This window comes from Anguilla anguilla, chromosome 10, assembly GCF_013347855.1.
Source record: "Anguilla anguilla isolate fAngAng1 chromosome 10, fAngAng1.pri, whole genome shotgun sequence".
In the NCBI taxonomy this organism is placed as follows: domain Eukaryota; kingdom Metazoa; phylum Chordata; class Actinopteri; order Anguilliformes; family Anguillidae; genus Anguilla; species Anguilla anguilla.
Genome location: NC_049210.1, coordinates 29,557,941 through 29,580,375, shown reverse-complemented (window position 1 = coordinate 29,580,375; position 22,435 = coordinate 29,557,941). Strand labels below are relative to the sequence as shown.

Below are 22,435 nucleotides of genomic sequence, written 5' to 3'. Positions count from 1 at the left end.
GTCAGCACAAGAACTGTTTGCCGTGAGCTTCATGAAATGGATTTCTATGGCCGAACAGCCTCTCACAAGCCTAAGATTACCATGCACAATGCCAAGCATTGGCTAGAGTGGTGTAAAGCACACCGCTATTAGTCTCTGGGGCAGCGGAAATGTGTTCTCTGGAGTAATGAATCACACCTCACTATCTAACGGGCGAATCTGGGTTTGGCTAATGCCAGGAGAATGCTTCCTGCCCAAATGCATAGTACAAACTGTAAGGTTTGGTGGAGGAGGCATAGTGATCTGGGGTTGTTTTTCATGCTTTGGGCTAGGTCCCTTAGTTCCAGTGAAGGGAAATATTAATGCTACAGCCTACAATGACATAGAGAATTGTGTGCTTACAACTTTGTGGCAACAGTTTGGGGAAGACTCATTCCTGTTCCAGCATGATAATGCCCTTGTGAGGAAAGTGAGGTCCATAAAGAAATGGTTTGCCGAGTTTGTCATGGAAGAACTTGACTGGCCTGCTCAGAGCCCTGACCTCAACCCCGTTAAACACCTTTGCGGTGAATTGTAACACCGACTGCGAGCCAGGCCTTAACACCCAACATCAGTGCCCAACCTCACTCAGGCTTGTGCGGGTGAATGGAAGTGAATCCTTGCAGGCATGTTCCAAAATTTGGTGGAAAGCCTTCCCAGTAGAGTGGAGGCTGTTACAGCCCATGGTTTTGGAATGAGATGTTCTTCAGGCTCATATGGGTGTGATGTGTACACATACTTTTGGCCATGCAGTGTATGTATGTTGAGGGACTATATCACCACAACTGACATGTTGGGACAGGACTAATTTTGGCTTTGCCAATTGTTGGTCAAATGCTAGTTCATACCTTCTTTGGCTGAGTGATCTCTGAGGTTCTATTGTATTTGCTTTCTTTGTTTTTTTCGGCAAATTTGTGACGATGTAGTCCTTAAATTAATCTAATCAGTTGTCACTTCATTACAGTTCAGCTGAGTTGTGCTGCCTTTACACCAGTGAATTTGTACTTCTGCATTAAGCACTGGCAGACTGTAATCCTCTGATCCTCAGCCAGAGGAGTCTCTCTAGTACGATGAAGTGGGGGAATACACTTCTGACAGAATCACCCTGCCTGGGAAAAATGAAGGCCGTTTATGCACTGACATCAGGTTTGAGCAAAGTTAAAAGTCACTGAGGCTTCTGATGTTTTTAATTTAAAAAGTAAAATAATTTTTTTTCAGTTTTTTATATGGAGTTTTTTTGTGTTATTTATGTGTTTATGTGGAATAGCAGGATGTCATAGCTAGGGCAACTAGTTTATCTCTACCTCGTGACCTTCAGGGATTTAAACTTGCATTACAAGTTTATCTGGTTATCCTCCAGAGGTTCCCTTGGGCACTCCAATGGCACAGTCAAGTGACTAATCCTCCAATTGAGTTTCTAATGGAGACATTTATAAAAATTATTAGTTGATCTCATAGGGGGAGAGTCAGGAAGGAAAGTGAACTTGGATGGAAGTTTAAATGCTGTGAAAAGCATGTCCGAGCCAGTGGTCCTCACTCCTGGTCCTGGATAGCTGCAGGGTTTGCTGGCTTTTGTTGTTACTCAGCACTTGTGTAGCACAGCAATTTATCAGTTAAAGCAGGTGATTACTTGGTTAACTCAGGTAGTCCTGGTTTCTTTGGTCTGAATCTGTCACTGATCTTAAGGGATAAAACAAATACCAGCCAACTGTGAATCACTGCAGTAAAAAGAAAAATGCAACTATGTAAAGCTTGGGTGTCCAATCTTATTTGAAAGGGGCTGGTGGATTCAGGTTTTTGTTTTACGGTGAAGCCACTGTGATAATGGCAGGCGGCGACACCGCCTCCATTCATTTTAAATGAGAGGTGGCGGCACACCTCCGCAAGGCTTGTTGGGATTGCAGGCAACAGAGACACGGATGAGAGGAACACTCTGTGGAGGATAGTCTCTGAAATTGTCGGTGTCTCGTATGCCATTAGGCTATGTACAATTTCATAGACGATGCAATGCTGCTGCTGAGCTAATGAGTAGTCGATGTCAGACAAGCTAATGAATGTTTGTCTAAATGAATGCCCATGAATGTACACTGAACAAAAATATAGGCCTAAATGGAACACTTATAAATTTCGAAGATTTTATTGAGTTCAAAGGTAATAAACGTACACCAGTCAACTGAAAGATTCATTAAGCACATATCTATTGATTTCATGTGATTGGGGATACAGAAATGCATTTGTTAGTCACGGATTCCCCAAAAAAGATGATACCATGAAATGAATAGAATACCGATCAGTATCTTGTGTGACCACCATTTGACTCATGCAACGCAACACATCTCCTTTGCATTGAATTGATGAAATTTTTGACTGTAGCCTGTGGAATATTGTCCCACTCCTCTTCAATAGCTGTAAGTTGTTGGATATTGGTGGTACAGGTCCTTGCAGCATGGGGCCGTGCATTGTCGAGGTGATGTCTGTATGTGGTGTAAGAGGGAAGTCAAACTGGGACCCAGAAAAGGCTGGCATTTGAACGAGCCGGCATGCTGGGACGCAGCCTGTACTTCAAAGGACCCGAGAGCCTTGTGGTAAAACAATAAGTTACTCGGATTTCCTTGGGATGAGCAGGCCATTTGGCTCTCTGGACTGTTACCCTCTGGACAAGACTGAGATAAGGGGAACTGGACTGGTTGTTTATGGTTGTGTGAGCAAGCCGTTGGCTCTCTGGAATGTTACCATCTGGACACAACTAAGATAAGGGGAACTAGTCTCTTTGTCTGTGGTTGTGGGTGTGTGTGTTTTGGGGTCATAAAGGGTGAAATGTCTGGCCAAAGGGTGGGGCAACTGCGTGGGACAGTACCACAGTGCCCTTATGTGGGCCCTCTGCCATTACACTTTTTATTTCTTTTCTGGATCTGGACTTTAAACTATCTATTTATCCTATTTACAAACCCCGGAAAACCGTACAAACCATGCACATGTTTTCATTGTATTATTGTATTATGCCTTATGTAATAATAACATGGATTACATGTAGACCTAACATGGTTAAACAAAAGGGTATTTTCATGACAACTGCACCATAATATTACATCCACTTGACATGTTTAGTATGGACATATTCAGGAAAATTATAGCAATTGAATGAAATATGTTTCATACCAAATAGAATTTAATAAAACATCGTTTTAGAAACTCAGGAAAAAACTAACATGTCCTCTCTGGTAATCATCTCCTTTTCCCCATTTCCCCACTAATTGTTCTAACAGCAGCCTCCAAATGGTGGGGGCTGAAATTCGAGATTTATGATTCGGCCAGGTTAATTTTGGTAATGCCGCCTAGACCAAACGCGGGATTTGGCTTAAAAGGAAGGGAGACAAAGCAATCGAGGAAGATCGACTTCCCACACTACACAGACTCTGTGTTGTGTGTGTAGCTGGACAAGGAAGATTGTAAACGACTTCCCCACGTTGCACATACTCTGTGCTCTGTGTGTAGCTAAACAGGCTGGGTAAGAGCTTTTTACCCTGTGTTTATGTTTTTAAACCTTATAATTGATATTGAATTTGAAGCTAATGACCTACCTGCCTGTTCAATAAATTCTTCTTATTTTTAACTTGCGTGGTCTTCATGACTCTAATCCACTTTATCTTCTTTTCAGCCGAAATTCCGCTTAAATACTCAGGGGGACAATTATGACTAGGACCTACTGATCAGGGGTCTAGTACAGCAAACGTCTTTAGTGGGGTTTTCAGGGTTAGATAGGCGACCACGATCTGCCCGCTAAGGGATTGGTGGTATTGGTTCTGGTGTTTTGACTTAAGAGGACCCATGGGCGTTGCACGCCGGTTCTTGTCAAATTCACCTTAAGGAGCCCGCACCGTCCTGGGCTCATAACTATCGATGCACTATCCATGTAAGGAAGGCATGTATTATGGTGGTCAGCCTCCTACCCTCTGGATTCTTCACCGAACTGAGATTTAACAATAGTGCTAAACCCGGGAGCATATATTGAGGAATGATGGCACAAGATAGAGTCGAGTGTAACCACTCCCAAGTTCCACGTATAGTTAAACCCAAATTTTAAATTATCATTTAATATGGAGTCAGATTATCACGAGGGTAAAACCTAGTAACTGTTACGCTTTCTTGTTGTGGTCATGGATATATTTGATGTGTTGTTCCGCGCATTTGTGAATATTCTGATGCTCCCATTGGAATACTGACAGTCCGGCGACAGATCAGATATATCTCTGATGACAGCATAGCCCCGTTTGCGAACGGAGAGTAACCAGAATGCTACTGGTCCGTTTCAGGCCAGTTTTAAGCGGGATATGAAGCAACGCCTTCATATCTAACCTGTGGCAACGGAACCAGTGCATTCTTAATTATAATTGTGCCCTGTTCTTACGAACAGAGGAAAAATAACTAACATCTCGGTTTTGAATCACACCAGCCAAGGGAAAACACGCGGTGCCTTCCCCTCCAGGTACAAACTCTCATTGGTCTAGCTGTGAGGTGTTTACAGTGGCAGCAACTGACTTCATCTTTACTTTCTCAAATATTATCATAAAAAGTAATGCTAAAGCATTTTGTCTATGTTCTCTTTGCAGATCTGCAATGCATCCTTTGTCACACGGGACCGCTTGCGCTCTCACTTAGCCTGCCATGAAGACAAAATCCCTTGCCAGGTGTGTGGAAAGTTCCTGCGGGCTGCCTACATGACTGACCACCTCAAGAAACACAGCGAGGGTCCACATAATTACTGTGGTATATGCAACAAAGGTAATCCTTTGTCTCTGTCATGTCTAAGCTCACTTAAACTTATGATGCATGGAAAATGGTTAATATGATCTAGGCCTGTATGCTTTCATTCACAATTAAAGGCAGGTACCCATCATGACAGCCTTGCAGAACATAGAATATTGGCTGTGGAATTACAGTAAAGCTGCGTTCTCACCAGACGCGCTTTAACAGCTTGGGGCACTTTTTTTCTAATTATTTTCAATGAGTTTGAAGTGTTTTCTACATTGTTTTTGCACACCAGATGTCCTGCTTTTACCCACCAAGGGCACCTCACTGTTTTTGGTGTGCATGGAGCTGATGATCCTATTTTGAAGTGCTCTGAGAAAAAAGCACCCTTTCTCACTGTCAGACTCAGTTATGACAAGGACTGGCCTCTTCAAAAGCTGATATTGTACTTATTAAAGTGACATAATGTTGTTGAAAGCAGGGCTAAGCTCCATTGTATTATTATGAAAAGATTCATGAATTTAATCTCTAACAAGACCAAACATGCATATTTTTAGAGTTAATTCAGTTCATGTAAAAGCATTGAAGTTTACTTCTGCTTCTAACACCAGAGATGATATTTGTAGACAAATAATCCAGTCAGTTGTGAGCTCCATTTTCAGCAGCCATTGAAATTGCGACCATTTTGATCGCATATGCTCCCAAAATATAATTGGGAGCATTTGTGCGAGTGCAAATAATTGTTATGGTGCGACCCTTTTTTTTCAGTTGAACGTCCCTTTCTCTGTACATTCTCTAGTTAGTACACTCTGTATGTACCTTGTGAGCTCACAGTGACTATTCTAACCAATCAAACGTGAGCTTGACGTTCTTACCTTTAATGCTGATTTTAGATTGGTTAATATTAGCCTTCAATCAGTCCCTTTCGCGGCACTCCACTGTCACGTGACACAGAGAGCTAACGCGTTAACTAATGTTACCTGAACTCAAAAGTTTGATCGATTTATTAACATTACCTAAGTAACTAGCTAAATTGGTATCGTTAGCTAGCGTTATTGAAAGCTAAAATGAAAAATCATTGACATGTTTCATCAGGTGCAGCGTAAGTGAATGCGATGATGAGAAACCTTTCGGTTACGCTGACCTATAAAACGCTATTCCAAAAGCAAAATTAGACGTGTTATACATTGTTAGAAAACTTATACTCTCACCTACTGAATAAATTAATTGTCAGTCAAGCCAGACTGTACTAAAAAGGGCAAAACGTCGTAAACAACACATGTGGCATTACACACAGCTATTTTGGAAGGGAAGGTACCCAGGCGTCACATATGCGTGTATATTTCACAAACGGATTGTCCAAGACAATATATGACCACTCAGTCTCAAAATGGACATCTCTACGCGTAAAACCAATGGTAAGGTTGTATATTTATTCAATATTTAGTCCCAGATATTGACTGTAAAATTTTTGAAAACTTTGTCTTGTTTATTTTGTTATTCAGTGAGCAGCGTTTTCACTGCTGTATTGGCATATCTTAGGGCTATTGTCATAGCAAACTTTACAATGTTGTGATGTGAACACAGCATTAGATATCGTTAGCTAACGCCCATAGATGTATTCGTGTATATATCTATAAGCTAACGCTGGTCACTCACCAAGACACCTGCCCAGTTCTCCACTGGTTCTCCTCCTTTGGTGTTTTTAGATGCGGAAGTAAAATTCTCTCTCAAAAACGACTCCAGAAGTCACTGTAGTGTATAAGTATATTTTTATGAAAATCTAGTTCTTACATAATTTTCCTACACATTGATTCACTGGGGTCTCCAACCTGCAATACGCTCTTTAAGCATGAGAGTTTAACTAAGCACGGAGCCAGCCCGAAACACAAGAAATGCCGTGACAAATGTGTGGCAACGAAGAATTCAGGCTCGACTGGTCAGGCATTTATTTGACAACATGCTGCTGGCCGTTCAGCTTGGTGCTCCTCACATTTTGGTGGGTGCTCCTAAATTTTTGCTGGTGCTCCTAACTTTTTGAAGTTGGGAGCACCAGTTCTACCAAGTAAAAAAATTTCATTTCGAGCCCTGTTCAGGCAAAATATTTTCCAAGTAACAAAACCAAATTGCAACGCATTGGTGCTTGAAACTGGAACTGCTTCTAGAAATGTAGATTTCAACTGTCACAATAGTCATTATCTATACAGACAAGGATTTTCAATCAATGATTTTAATTAAATGCCACAGATTGCATTCAGACTTAAAATCAAAAGGAACATTATCTTTGTGTGTTCTTTAGCTACGCTGGGCCTCTGGCCTCATAAATAGCTTTGTTTTCTTGTGTCACTTCTGAGACAAACTGCCAGAGCTGGCACCCATAGATCACATGCCTAGATTAGGGCATCAGCATGACTTTTATTTGCCCCGAAATATTTCCTTTGTGGTTTGTGGAGGGGGAAATGAACAGCATTCTTATAAACAATATGATATAGTCTCCAATTCACTGTTTCTCTAGGGCCATAATCTAAATATCTGACACTATCCAATGATAGAATTTCCCAAATGTCTTCTTAATCTTCTTTATTTTTTTGGGGCTGTTCTTTTACAAAATTGGTTTGAGCAATGATGGGTGTCCTAGACCACCAGACTCTGGTTTTGGCAGCTTACTCAAGATTATTAAAAATGTTTTGCACCTATTTGTCTCTCTCCTTTGGAGGTGGAGGCCAGAGACTTTGCTGGGTGTTTATTTACAGTGGTCTTGGACTTTTCCTAGGCAGACTGGGAGGTAAAGACACAGACGTCTTAATGGTATATCTTAATGGACATCTTAATGATAGATAGGAATTGAAGGGTTGAAGATGTCTGTGTGAAGTTGGTAGGTTGAAGATGTCTGTGTAGGTGGGGGAGTCTTTGGCCTTTTGGAGCATCCTTTGAGTGTGACTTGCCAGATGTGTGTGGGGAACAGGGAGTTAGGGGAATGCTATTGAATGAATGTACCCGATACGCATAAGTGCAGTTAGCTGGATGTCATTGTGATGTGTGTAACTAGACTAGACTGAGGCACAATACTCTACTGCAGTATGCAGAGAAGATTGTTTCTGGATTTTGCCTTTCTGATGGTTTTTTAAGGACAGGGTCCTATCAAGAGTCACTCCCTGGCATACTGGGTTTAGAGTGTGCTTCAGTGTAAGTCCGGTTAGCTTTATGTTTGGCTCTTTGGCAGCCTTAGTGTTGTGGAGGTGGCGTATGCTGAAACACTATTTTTTTCTGGGCTTGGTTTTAAATGTCAGGGATTGCAGTGCTTGTCTAGTCTTCAAATGTCTTCAGTCAGTACCTGCTCCAATGAGTCAGTTGAATGCTATGGTTGCTAGCCTGATGCCATGACCATAGATTAATTTGCTCCATGCACTTTTGTTCTGTCTGTACATACAAACAGTATGTAATGTTTTCTTGTATGGGGATGGGACGGCATTGAAACAATATTCAACTGTCCACCATGTGTCCACATCTCAGTTTCAAAAATAACGTATATAACCGAAATATTTTGTGCAGTAATACTTACATAGCGATGATGAAATGATATCTGTGCTCAGAAGACAGCGACAGAGAATCAATACTGTCATTCTCCTGTTCTGACTTACTCCAGAAAACTTTGTCAGTTACGTCAATCAGCAAACATATGGCTTAGCTATGCTCAGAAGTCCTCAATAATAATAATATTTTACAAAATAAGATGAGACTGATCGATGATATTTTGCTGGGTCTTTTACTGCTACCACAGAGTGAATGTGTAAGGCGGCGATGATGATTCACAACTTTAAAGTAAAATTAGACATGTTATACATTATTAGAAAGCTTATACTGTCACCTATTGGATAGATTAATTGTCAATCAAGCCAGATTGTACGACAAAGGGCGACAACACCGTAAACAGCTTGTGTGGTTTTACGCACAGCTATTTTGGAAGGTACCCAGGTGTAACAAATGAGCGTATATTTCACAAACTGATTGTTCAAGACAATATATGACCACTCAGTCTCGGAAGGGACATCTCTACTCCTAAAACCAATGGTAAAGTTGTATATTTCTTCCATATTTAGTTCCAGATGTCGACAGTAGAATGACATGGTATAACATGGTATAATTTTAGAAAAATTTGTCTTGTTTATTTTATTATTCAGTGAGCAGCGTTATTTTAGGGCTATTGTTGGGTTTATCTTGTTGCTATGACGGAATATGATTTTTATTGGTGAAAGAATATTCTTTGAATGCCCAGATAGACACAATTGTCCAGTGTGTCATGGGAAGATGAGACTGCAAGGAGGGGGCGTTTTTAAATGAAGCGCGACAATGGTGGTGCTGCGAAACTCCATATTTGACTAAATTGTTGTTTATCGTCTACTAATGAAACTAGAACAGAGTTTCTGTTTTGAACTCATAGTTTGGTTGCAGGAGCAATGAGTGTCTGAGTTGAGCAATCTAGGCATGCTGTGATGCCGACCACTAGGGGGATTGCGCGAAGGGGTTAATGCTTATACCTGTACTGACGTCAAGACTGACGCCATTTTTTTTTTTTTTTTTTGTTTTGTTAATCTCAGGCTATAATTATGGTTGGGTACCTGGATATTCTTTTGTTTATGGTACCAATATATTGTGTTTTGTCTAAGTGTTTTTGTTGCATGGTTGGAGATGGTTACATTACAATTCAAATCTTAAATTATTGATCTCAATCTGTAGCATATTTGCCACTTTCACTTTTCAGCCGCTAGTGGCAAATATGCTACAGATGTAAATTTTGATCTTTCTCTCTATAGTGTTGCAGTCAAGGAACTACAAGATTGAGAGGCTTCAGTGTCTGCAGATGAAGCATTGATTGTGTTTGCATGAATATTTGTTTTATATGTTGTTAACTAATTGTGTTCAAATGACTGCTTCTGGTAGTAGGACATGGTATTTGTACAAGCAGCTAGATGCTGTTAAGGTACAATTTCATGTTAGCTCATCCTTGATTAACTCGCTGTCGTTTTTGTCACGTCATTCTTCTAGATGGACAGGACGATTCAGAGAAGTGCCCTCATCAGGACTCCGAGACCTCTGATGCCTCATTTGGGGAACTTTCTGATGGAGTCGATCTTAAGTCCCAGCATAAGGCTGAAGAGGGCAGTATAGGGGTGTTTGCCTGTAGTGGCAGTGGGGGGCCATCTGCAGGAGCCAGCAAACTCAAAGTTGACCCTGAGAAGAAGCACCCATGCACCGACTGTGGCCAGGCTTTTCGCTCCAAGTCCTACCTCAACAAACATGTGCAGCGGGTGCACAGTGGCGGAGCTCAGAAAGGGCTGACTGTGACAGGTACCACCTTGGGAGAGCTAGCCCCCTCCCTGGGTTCCCCATTATCTCCTCAACAGAACATGTCATTACTAGAGTCTTTCGGGTTTCAGATTGTCCAGTCAGCTTTTGCATCCTCTCTAGCAGACTCTGAAGCTGGCCACAGTAGCATGAGTATGGGCAGCAAGTAAGCAAGGACTGGGTGCATGCCATCCTGACATCTCTCCCAAAACTCCTGTCTGATGTCCATAACCTTTCATTTACTTGTTTATACCTCTGCCTGCCCCCACTCTATTATGTCCTCATTTCTCAAACCTATGGCTCATGGACTGTGTGGCTATGGAACATTTTGTGCTATTTCCAAGCTGGAGAGAAAAATGTTACATAGATACATTTATATATATATATATATATTTTTTTTTTATTTAAATGTTTGGTTTCATTTATAGGGACTAAGTACAGGGTAAAAAATAATCCTTCCCATCCTGATAAAATATACAACATACAGACAAACAGAGCTACAATTACACTAACACATGCAGCCATGCAACCAAACTATATACCCCTAATCTTTATGACATATGTATTTGAGTGCGAAAGAGAAGGAGAGATGGGTCTGTCCTCTGGAATAAGCTGCATTTCCATTAGCTTTGTTTTATGCAGCTTTTCAGTGTCACAGTTTAGGCGACTAGCCCCTTGTGCACAAAAACGTTGACTTCATAAAGAGGTTAGGGATATGGAAACAATGTTGAAATGTTCTTTGAAAGTAATTTGATAATGCTTGTTTTGGTGGGTGTTTTCGGCACAAGTAAAAACCATTGTTTTTGTCAGTCCAATTCACTTTTATATTCTAATGGAAATGTAGCAATTGTTGTAAATGTTAGAATTTTATTGCTCCTGAATTGAATGTACACATTTTAAGGGCCGTGAAAATCGTGCCACAAAATGAGTACACAATAAGTGTCTATATTAACTTGAAGTAATTAAGCTGTACTTTAAAGTAAGTCTCCACAGATACATCCATCCTGTAAGTCAGGGGTCTTCAATCTTATCCAGAAAGGGCCGGTGTGGGTGCAGGCTTTTGTTTCAACCAAGCAGTAACACACCTGATTCTATTAATCAACCCCTTGGAATCTTTGCTAAGCACCTTGATTATTAGAATCAGGTGTGTAACTGCCCAGTTGGAACAAAAGCCTGCACCCACACTGGCCCTTTCTGGATAAGATTGAGAACCCCTGCTGTAAGTGCATGTCTGTTATTTAATGTCCTCTACAAACATGGCAAATGGGGAGGTCTGGAATTAAATGGAACCAAGCTATTTAATCTGCCTAGATTGACATCTCTGACATATTTAGCCGAGTCTAAATCTTCAAGAACACCATTAGTTGAATTGCTAATGTACTGCCAAGGCTTCATTCAGAGCTTTGTTCATTTCGTGTACTGTATCCTCAAAAAAAATTCCTTAATCTTAAAGAGGTGTAATTAAAACAAAAAGTTGTCTTGCAGAAGGGGTTAAAAACCAGAGAAATGTAGCCAAATGGAGAAAGGTATATCTGAACTTTCTAAAGTTTGGTCATGACATAATATTCTTCATTCAGATGTACATAAACTTTAATTGGTAATCAGTTCTGATTTTGCTTAGGGACAAATTTACAAGCTTCATTGTTAGAGGCCATGAAATGTATTTGTGAATCCCCCCTCACCGCCGCCTGCAATGAGGATTAATCAAGATTTGTTTTGTAAATGAGTGCAGCAGTGGAAATGGCTTTCTTAATCCTACTTTGTGTTATAGGTCTCCTGATGACAGTGTGAGAGACAGATGGTGTAAATGGTGTGTGTATATGCATTTTTTTGCAGAATGTAATTAATTTAACCAGATTTAAGATTTAAGTAGTTTTTATTTGGCAAATTACTATATTAGGTCTATACATTCCTTGTTAATTTATGGAATTATAAAGTTGTCATATTTACACCAACACATGCACCCACAGTATTTTATGTATATCACTGTTTATCATATACATTGTACATATACAGAATTTTTACTCCATATCTTCAAAGGAAAGAAGAGTCAGGGAATTTTTATTTTGGAACAGAAGGGGTTTAATTTCCTCCCCTGCCTTCCTCTCTCCTTATTTTCTTTTTAGTTTTGATGATGGGTGTAAAACACTGGATTTATAAATTATCATTGTTTGCAATTTGGTCAGCAACCAGCAGTGAGACTTTTAGGCTAATAATGTGTATCGGCTAAAATGTAATTGTTCCCAGCCAGATCCTGCGTGTGACGTTCAGATTTTCTCCATCCACTGAGGTGTTTCAAGGGATAGAGGCCATGAAAGTACTAAAAGGATATTGGGGCCCATGTATAGCAATTTGACTGTGGCCATGTGTCTTTATTACTTTGGCATTGGTTTACAGGAAATTCCAGTGATTGCATGAAATAAATGTATGTAGTGATTCATTTAGTATTATTTTTGTTGCAATGTGCCTTCCAAATGCTGATTACACAGCGCAGTGGATTAAAAAGTCTGGGGGAAAGACCAAATTATCTAAATTGCAGGACAAATGTGCTCACTATTTAAATGAACACATTTTGCACACAGAACCAATATGTACATTTGGAAATATATATTAACTTACAGCTATTTTTTCTCCCAAGGTAGTTCCTTGATGACAAGTTAGTCTTTTTTGGTATATGTTTCAATACAAGCATACTTTTTTCTATAGATGTTGGTTTTTGTACACTGTTTTTGAGTCTGTAGTCTCTGGCTATTTGCTGCAGAGATTAAATAAAGATCTGTTCATCTGAAATGGTTCCTTTGTTTTTTGTTTTGTTTTTTTATTTATTTATGTACAGAATAATATTTTTGCAGGTTCTAATTCTTGTGGAAATTTACACATTGTACCTTGGTTTAATACCTTGGTGTCATGTATTACTCCTATATGAAATTAGAATTGTCCTGGTAATGGTTAATGGTGGCTTGTCGCAGGCCAAGAACCTTTGCAAATATGTCCCCAAAGCTCTGTACTTGGCCCCCTCCTTTTTCCCTTTTATATGCAATCCCTTGGGTCTGTCATCTCCTCCCAGATTTTTGTAAAATTTCTTTGCTGATGATGCTCAGCCTTTCCTCTCATTACGTGCAGTTGACACTGAGGTCTCACTTTGCATCCCAGCTTGCAGGAAGGACATCTTGTGCTGGATGGAGGACCATCCTCTTAAACTCAACATGTCTAAAGCTGATACATTCTCTTCCAAGTCCTCAGGGAGTGGTGGCATAAAAAATCATGTGAAGCACCTTGTCGATTCTGAGATACAGTATCTGCCATAATAGAAAGGAAATGCCTGGGGCTTGAGTGGCAGGACCCCCCTTAGCCTTCGTCTTCCTTATATGGCAGAAATTCTAGTGCAGATCAGTGCTTCCTGGAATTGCACTTTGTCAGCTCAAGCCTCCTGCAGGGGTTTTACTGAGCACATGCATACGGCAGGTGCAACCTCCCAGGGGGCCAGTGTGCTACACACTTATTAGTTTTGCTGGTCACATACACTATGGACCTTTCTAGCAGCGGAAATACACAGGAGAGCTAAAATGGCCATAGGACTGATTTCTAATGCCTGGCTATAGGCAATGGTATGAGTTCCTCTGTTGCAGCACACAGCCTCTTATGGCTGAACCAAGCTTGCACTCCAGCAGGGGACTTGGGCATCCTCTTAGACATATATCCCCCACAAATATCTTGCCGTGTAGTGAATTTTAAAGACATTATAGAACACTTTGCATAGTGTAGTCTCTCTGTGGTCCCAAGTAGCACAGAGAGACTACTTGCCTGCCACCAGGCTCAAGATTCCAGGATGAATGCAAGAAACTGTATACTTGGTTCCATATGTTATGGGAATGCCCCAAGGTAATGGACTTTTGGACAATGTCTTTTTATATAGAACTGGGATGTTGCGTAGCGGAGGATCAGAGCATATAAACCACTATACCAGTCCTTCTGGCAAGGGTTTGGGAAATAGGAAAAATGTGAGAGGTAGCGATGATAGTGTTGTTGGATGGGTGGGGTTAGGGGGGTGGGTGAGGTGGGCAGGGGGATAAAAGTTTATCTCCACTCCCTTTTAGTTATTGTCAACAACCTCAAAATGTGACTTTTGTCATTCTTATGCCCCTTTGTAGTATTTTGTGTGTGTGTGTGTGTGTTTGTGCAGGAAAATAGTAATTGATCACAAAAAAGATTCAAGTTTATGGCCAGTACTTTGCTTAGCACAGTCTTTTGTGCTCCTTTGAGGGATTTTTAATCTAATTGAACAAACTGGGTCCTACCTCATGTATGAGATGTACAAGACCCTCAAGTATGATTTGAGGGTCTTGTCACCGAAGTCCAATACGGGTTTGTATTGTCCATCCATTATAAGTCCATCCTCTGGGGTCTGTCCAATAGGATCTCATGACCAACGGTGTCAAAGCTGCATTTAGTTCAATTAGCACTAGTATAGCTTCAGAGTTGCAGTTTGAAGACCGTATCAGAATATTTACAACCATTACAAGTGCAGTTCCAGTCTTGGACTGGAAGGTTTCAACTAAGGCAACGAGTGGCTTAACAATAACATTTTTAAGCATTTTTAAATTTTATTTTATAAGAAGATTTGAGATGGTTCTACAGTTTTTTCAGATCACCAAGATCAAGAATAGGCTTTGTAACCCCTTTGGTGTAGATGCCCAAATCTGTCCAATCCTTGTCCATTTAGGGTGCCCTATTTAAAACTTTATAACTCCGGGTGTGAGCATTACTGAGACAATGGCTTAAATGAAGCAAGACATTTGAACGATTTACAATAACTTACATTAGTTTATATTCATAATTTAGGGAGAAATAATGTGCCACAAATGCATTTATCTTGGCAAAAAATGAAGTTGTTCTTTTTTAGTTTGTAATGAAATACTGTGGGATTCCATATATAAAGCAGGTAAAACTATATAGGTCCTGGTTCATAAACTCCTTGCCCACAGGTTCATAAAATCTAAGGGTGAATATGTAGAACTACTAAAGATCTATGAAGCAAAAACTAAGCAGTGTATGCTGGTGTCCCTTAGTGTCTCCAAATCTTTCCAAAATGTCTTAAGTTGATGTAAATCATAATCGTGTATATTTTGACTCAAGAAACTCACTTATGTACCATTTTCAAGGGAATTGCTGTCTTTCGATCAGGGCGGGTCTAAAATATCTGGGGGTCCAAAAACATACAAAATCTTTCCAAAAATGAGTAATATTATATTTGTCTATTGTAAAGCATATGAATTTGCCCCTTAAGATGTTTTAAGATGAAACATTGATATCACATTGAAAAATAATGCAAAAACACTGTGGCATACACCTAAATGTGTAATCATCAACTCTTCTATTTTTTTCTGTACTCTGCGGTATCTTAATGTTTTGTTGTATGGGGGTGGGACGACGTTAAATCAATACTTGCATGTAACCAAAATATTTTGAGCTGTCATAGTTTATTCAGGATGAAATCTTATCCGTGTTCTTAGGCATTCTCCTCCTCCAGGTCTAGGTCTACCAGCAACATAGCCATGCTCAGAAGATTACATCTCGTCAGGTGCTTGTCTTTTACTGCTATCGCAGACGCTGAATGCATAACTTGGCAATGATGAAACAAAACCTTTGGTTATGCTGGATAAATCTTTATTCCAAAAGTAAAATTAGACATGCCATACATTGTTGTTAACCTTATATGGTCACCTACTTGGTAAAATAATTGACTATCAAGCCAGAATGTACGAAAAAGGCAGAAAATGCCGTAAACAGCATGTGTGGGTTTTACGCACAGCTATCTCGGAAGGTACCCAGGTGTCACAAATGAGAGTATATTTCACAAATGGATTGTCCAAGACCATCTTGAAAGGGACATCTCTACGTAAAACCAATGTTAAGGTTGTATATTAATTCCATATTTAGTTGCAGATATTGATAGTCGAATGGTACAATTACACAAGAATTCATCTTGTTTTTCACAGCTGTACTCCAAATCTAATGGGATAGTACAAATATAAGATGATGTGATTTCACTTCAAGGTTTGCAATGCACAAATGTGAACCAGCTGCATTCATTTGTGGATCTGTTACATTTAAGCCGTCTGTACACTGCTATACCGGTTAAGAATGCTGGATCAGAGCCGGGAAAAATTAAAACAATGACCAATTTACACTGACATCCTTTTTTTGTTGACTTTTACCTGGTATTTTCTCTTTACACTGCTCAGAAGAACCGGAATTGATACCATAATTATCACATGGCATATATATATAGGCTATATATAGACTGTATATGTCATCTTCATTTTTATTTTTGAGGTAACTCACTGTTTTGTTTGCCTTATTCCCCGAGCTTTCAGTGTTTCCATGATCGTTTGATGAACACTGGAATCGTGAACTTTACTGTCAATTTGTTTTATAATTTATGTTCCTATATTTTATAATTCTCTGATTTCCATTTCTGTATAATTATTTCATGTATCCTCTCCAGTGGCCATAATTTTGTTTGGTCCTTTTAATCTGTCCCTCACACCACAGATTTGATGTTATTGCTGAAACTGTTGGCACAAAGGAACTCACGCCAAATGCTGACAGCTGATGGAATGTTTATGTGAATTGTTCCCATAGCAATGCACCAACATTTCTGCAGGTTTACTTTACACTGGAGAAATATTGGGTCAGATCCAGCTCGTTTCCTATGTCGTGAGGTGGGTCAGAGCCAGGTTATTTTACCCCGCCTTTTTCCTGGCTTATGGTATTTACGGGTCAGCTCAATACCGGTACAGCTCTGCCAATAAGCGGGTATTTATGCTCTGTGTAAAGATGGCTTTGTGGGTCGGTTACATTTATTTGTGGATCCACTGCATTTATTTGTGGATTAGTTATATTTATTTATTTTTGCGGCAATTATAAACGCATGTTTCTATTGTTGGTCATGTAAGCGAGGAAACAAAAGTTGTGGTATTTGGGTAGACTGTTGCAAATATTATTTGAATATGGCATTTGTTTGTCAGTAAATTAAACAGTATGTCTTTTATTACTCATTATAGCAAGATCAAATCTGTATTAAAATTGAGACTAAGCACTTTATGCTACCTGATTAATATGAGCTAGCTAGATGACAAACATCAATATGTCAGCATGAAAATGGAACGTTACTTAATTTTGCTGAAGTTATTAAAAGTTGTTTTTGTTAATTAAACGTTACTCTCATTATTTTGCTTAATAGAAACACATTACATATCAATGTCAAGGCGAGTTAACGTTGACAGAACTGGATTGGTGGTACCCCTTGCCTGTTTTTTTCAACAACTGTATACCAGAAGGAAACACCTGGAGTCACACAGATGCTTTACAATCAACAATGGATTTTCTGGGGTTGTTTTCCATGGAATGTTTGTTTATTTATTTTTATTTTTACAAAAGTTGCTGTCATTTATGAGTTTCTATTCTTCCAGAATTCATAGAAGGAGTATTACTCTCCCAGTGTGGAAAGAGATAACGAAAGAGAAAACAAAAGGGGACCATATCACAAAGCAGGATTACTCAGCTGGATAACTATACTGAGTAAAACCCAAAACCCTTCCAGGTCTGGAACATTGAATGAAGTAAAAAGAGCTGTTCTGGGTTTTACTCAGTGCAGTTATTCAGCTAACTCAGTAATCCTGTTTGTGATACAGTCCCATGGAGCCATATAACTGTAAAGCTTGTTTTTCTTAGTTTTGATTGTTTTTTTACAATTCTGTGTTCAGCAGATGTCAACTTTCATTAAAATGCATAAGTGAATCTTTCCTGTGATTTTTTTCTACAATCTACATTGATGCTGAAACAAGAGCAGCAATTGGCTGATTACTATACTTGATTAGTACCTGTTAGGCTGTGTCTTGTTCAGGGGCAAGCGTACAGCCTGATGTTTGATATGAAAAAAGAATATATTACAATATTGTTGTATTGACACAGCTTAGTTCCATTTATTCTTAACTTGATCCATCTGTTCAACATGGCAACCACAACACTGGGCGATTTTTGAATTCAGGGAAGGGATAGAAGCGGGTGGAGAGTCAGAGTCAGAAGGGGTCAATCATGGTCTTGGTGGCACAATGTCAAAACATTAAGATCTGTGAAATAGACCTGTATCCATCAGATGGCCTTGGGCCCTGAAACTAAGTACCCTGTTGGTTCCTCAACAGTGTCATTGTATGATGGCCAGTGGGCTACCACAACACATGTAATATTTGCTGCAACAATACTAGGGTGCTGTAAATACAAATGTATAGGATGTGGTTTGTGGAATAGTGTGTACTGAGAGTTATTAACGAAACAAGTAATATACAAAGATCACAAATGAAACATGAAGGTTATTAAATCTGTTGAAATGAATGAAGTACTGATTTAAAAGGATTAAGTTATGGGGACCTGGGTTCTCATAATGATGAACAAATGGGTGATTTATTCATGATTCATCCTGCCTATGCATACTTTTTCCCCTTTAGTAATTCATGCAACTAGTAGGATACACAGAATAGACACGTGAGCAACAGGTGCAGGCTACAATGCACACTATTCTGAGGAATGAATCATATTATTTGGTTAATACGTAAGCATCAAAAAACAATTTTATTTTATCAGTATCATCAAACCACTGCACGGTGGTGTAGTGAGTAACACTGTCGCCTCACAGCAAAGTTGTGGGTTCGAATCTCAGCTTGGGGCCTTTCTGTGTGGAGTTTGCATGTTCTCCCCGTGTCCGCGTGGGTTTCCTCTGGGTACTCCGGTTTCCTCCCACAGTCCAAAGACATGCAGGTAGGCTAATTGGAGACTCTAAATTACCCATAGGTATGAGTGTGTGAGTGAATGGTGTGTGTGCCCTGCGATAGATTGGCGGCCTGTCCAGGGTGTATTCCTGCCTCTTACCCAATGCACGCTGGGATAGGCTCCAGCCCCCCCCCGTGACCCTGCTCAGGATAAATGGGTATAGATAATGGATGGATGGATGGATCAAAGAAAATCATAATTAACTTAACAGGGAAAAGACATTATAATGGAAGTACAGTCATTGCTGTACTTTGTAAGAAAGCTCCTGTAATTTCATGTTTTCAATATAATGCTGAACTTACAAAATGTTTGCAATGTGTTAACTTTGATATTCTACTGGTGTAATGTGCTATACTGGTGATATGGGGTTATCAAAAAGTCAGAATAATAAGCAATGTTGAAAGGAACAAAAAAACTCCAAAAAGTGTTTGCAAGTTGTGATATCTGCCAGAGGGGGTGTTACTAAGTACTGACTATGTAGGGTGCCAAAACTTTTGCACATGCCACAATGATGTTTTTATTTTTGTGCAATTTATGACATAAGTAACTATGCATTAATGTTTGCTGAAAATATTGTGTTTTTTTCCATATCCTAGAGAGACCGTGTTTACATCTTTTCAATTAAAAAATCACCAAAATATGTTATTTGTCAAGGGGTGCCCAAACTTTTGCATACAACTGTATCTGCCCATTAACACTTCAACTGTGGGACTCACAAGCAAAGTAGATCAGTGTTACCGCTGCTCTTATTTTAATGGGAAAGGAGAGGAAAATACATTTTAAAGATAAGCTGTAAATAGGGACATGCTTGTTACCCATGACATTCTAGTGTGTACTTGAGTGACATGTACGTCTATAAACGGTTATTCACCAAACTTTGTGGTCAGACTGTGAAACTTAATAATAGTCATATAATTTTTGAGTCTAACCTCATCCATGTTAGTTTCACATTGGATATAGGGGAGAGTCGGTATAAATGTAATGCATCATAAATGTAACATGGTAGATAACTTTTCACTGCTTATGACGACTGCTGCTACAATCGTCATAAGCACACCAGATTGGTCTGTATAGTAGGCTTTTGCTATTTGGTTTTGTGTTTGTTTTTAATGCGAAATGAATCATTTTAAATTAGAATGTATTCAAGGCAAATTGCCCGTAGTCGTTTCTCTCCTGTCAGCGTCTAGTTCCTCGTTTACTGAAATATTGAAATGACTGAATTATTGAAATAAAACATTTGAGTATTTGCTCATGGTTAAAGGAAGGAAGCGTAGATAATGTTGGTTCATTCAAATGTGCATATTTTATTAAATAATACATATTTTTCAATCTGCTTTTCATATGAAACGTAACAGTCATCAATCGAGTTTCAAAATACCACCAAGGACGTTTTATTTAGCCTTCAAAAGTCTGATATTCCCCATTCACTTCAATGGGAGCTCCAATGTATTCCCCTCAACATGCGCAGTACAGGCTTAAGCCAGACACCCACCGCACGCGTAGTGGGCGCGAGCGCACGACGCATGTACTACGTGCGTAAGTGAAGCGTAGTTGAAGTATTGTTATTACAACGGCAGCGGGCGACTTCCTCTACACCAGCCGTGAACGCGGCATGAACCGGGTGCGAAACCTGTGCGACACAAGCAAACTGAAGTGTAATTTTTCGCTTCTGTTCTATTTTTTGTCTTGCCGCGAGTCATGATGACCTGTTTATACACAGAAATATGCTCAAAAATGCTAGGTATACATGCTCTGATTCATATTTCATCCTTATATTATTGGGGGTGTGTCCCTAGTTCCCTCTTGCAGTAGTGGAGAACAAGATATAACCAGATAAACACCAGATATTTTATAAGCGGCTAAAAAATACAAGCCTTTTCATTTTTGTATTGTCCTTGCAGGAAAAAAAAACATTAAAACTGTAACCTGGGAAAAAGGCAAACTTAGTTTCGCTATCTTATTTTGCGGAGGGGGTGGGGTAAATTCAAAAATACACCACAGAAAGACATAGCCTATAGAATGATGTAGAAGTGAATGCACTGAGCAGCGGTTTGTTAGCTCGAAGTGTTGGAAGGTAGTTCTTTTTCATCATCTCGTTTCGAGATCCACCTATGGGGAATGACATCCCGTCATGACTCCTCAGAAGCATCCAATTGCACCAAGTCTGGCTCTGACAGACAGTAGCATGTCCAATGCTACAGGAGGCACCGCCCTCCTGTAAGAGCATATAGGACACTGCAGCGCTACTGCTCATCAGTTGACATTCGCTTCTCATTGTGATCATCCGAACTGAGCTGACAGCCTTGAACTTGCATCTCACAAACACCTTTTCACTTAACTGTCTGCAGGAGGACATATCTTCGGATCGGCCTCCGCCAGACGTGAAAGGTTTGAGAGTTCGGTCAGTGCTATAAAGCTTGCTAGCTTTCCGCTTTCACTCGCTAGCTCCCTTCTGTGTCGGGCAGCCCACGCCTTAGATACACCTCCCTGCTCGCGCTAACGCCGAACAGGACTGCTAGCCAACCACACTAGCCTGTTAGTGCCTAAAGCCAGCCGCCCACACTGCCTTTATTCGCTTAGCCAGCCTGCTAGCTCACCGCTACATGGCTCTTTCTAAGCCTGTCTCTCTCTAATTCTCCGAAGAGCTACACTCACGAGCATGCCCGGCCACTTGTGGTGCTCTCATTGCCGCCAAAAATACCTATCTTCTCCGTGTCATGTGCTTGGGTTTTCAACATGCCCAGGAGGCCCTTGACAATCCGGAGAGCTGCAGCCACTGCCTGGCTTTGCCCAGAAGGCCCTTTGACCCTGAGGGGGCTGACCAGTCTGACCCAGACATGTTGCGCCTTCCCCTCTCCCTCTCTGGTATCCCTATACTGGAGGAAGAGGTGCCTGAGTCGCAGAACGACAACACGCCAGTTGCGTGTAGTGACTCAGGCGAGGAGGACGCCATTCCTTCCGCCCAGTTACCACCTGCTGTGGGGACGGCTAACGCCCAACCCCACGCTGTGCTTCTGGAGGTGTGCGAGCGGGCCGCCGCCTGCCTCCACATCGAATGGCCAGCTCTCCAGAACCCCGCCAACGAGGAGTGGGATGTTTGTGATGGGAAATTCCTAGGCCCTCGGAAACAGCTCCTCGGGCCCTCGGAAGGGCCCTCCCCTGGGCCCTCGGAAACAGTCCTTCCTACCTGTGCTAAACACATGAGGCACCACTGGAAGGACCCCCTTGACTTCAAGCACGGCTTTTCTGGCCTAGAAGTCAAAGACATAGCCGCCCACACCATGGGGGAACCCCTGGTTGTCGAACCCTCCATAGCTCGACACCTGGACCCCACGCAGGGAGGGCTTTTGGCGCCACCAAAGCCCACCCTACCAAATAAGGTTTCACAGCCTCCATTCACCAGGCTTCCTACAGGTCCTCAGCCCTCGCTATTCGAGCCCTCAATGTCTGGTCTCTACTCTCAGTGTACCAAGCCGAGCTGATTGAGGAG

General features: G+C 40.6%; 1 protein-coding gene across 1 annotated transcript in view; it reads left to right on the top strand.

Moving 5' to 3' along the window:
* Positions 1-12,906, top strand: part of LOC118206604 (POZ-, AT hook-, and zinc finger-containing protein 1-like) — a 54,154-nt gene extending 41,248 nt beyond the window's left edge. Inside the window, exons 3-4 of the mRNA XM_035379475.1 lie at positions 4,629-4,800; positions 9,814-12,906. Of these exons, the coding sequence (XP_035235366.1) occupies positions 4,629-4,800; positions 9,814-10,283 (642 nt within the window). The 3' untranslated portion in view covers positions 10,284-12,906. The remainder of the gene's footprint in view (positions 1-4,628; positions 4,801-9,813) is intronic.
* The last annotated feature ends 9,529 nt before the right edge of the window (positions 12,907-22,435 follow it).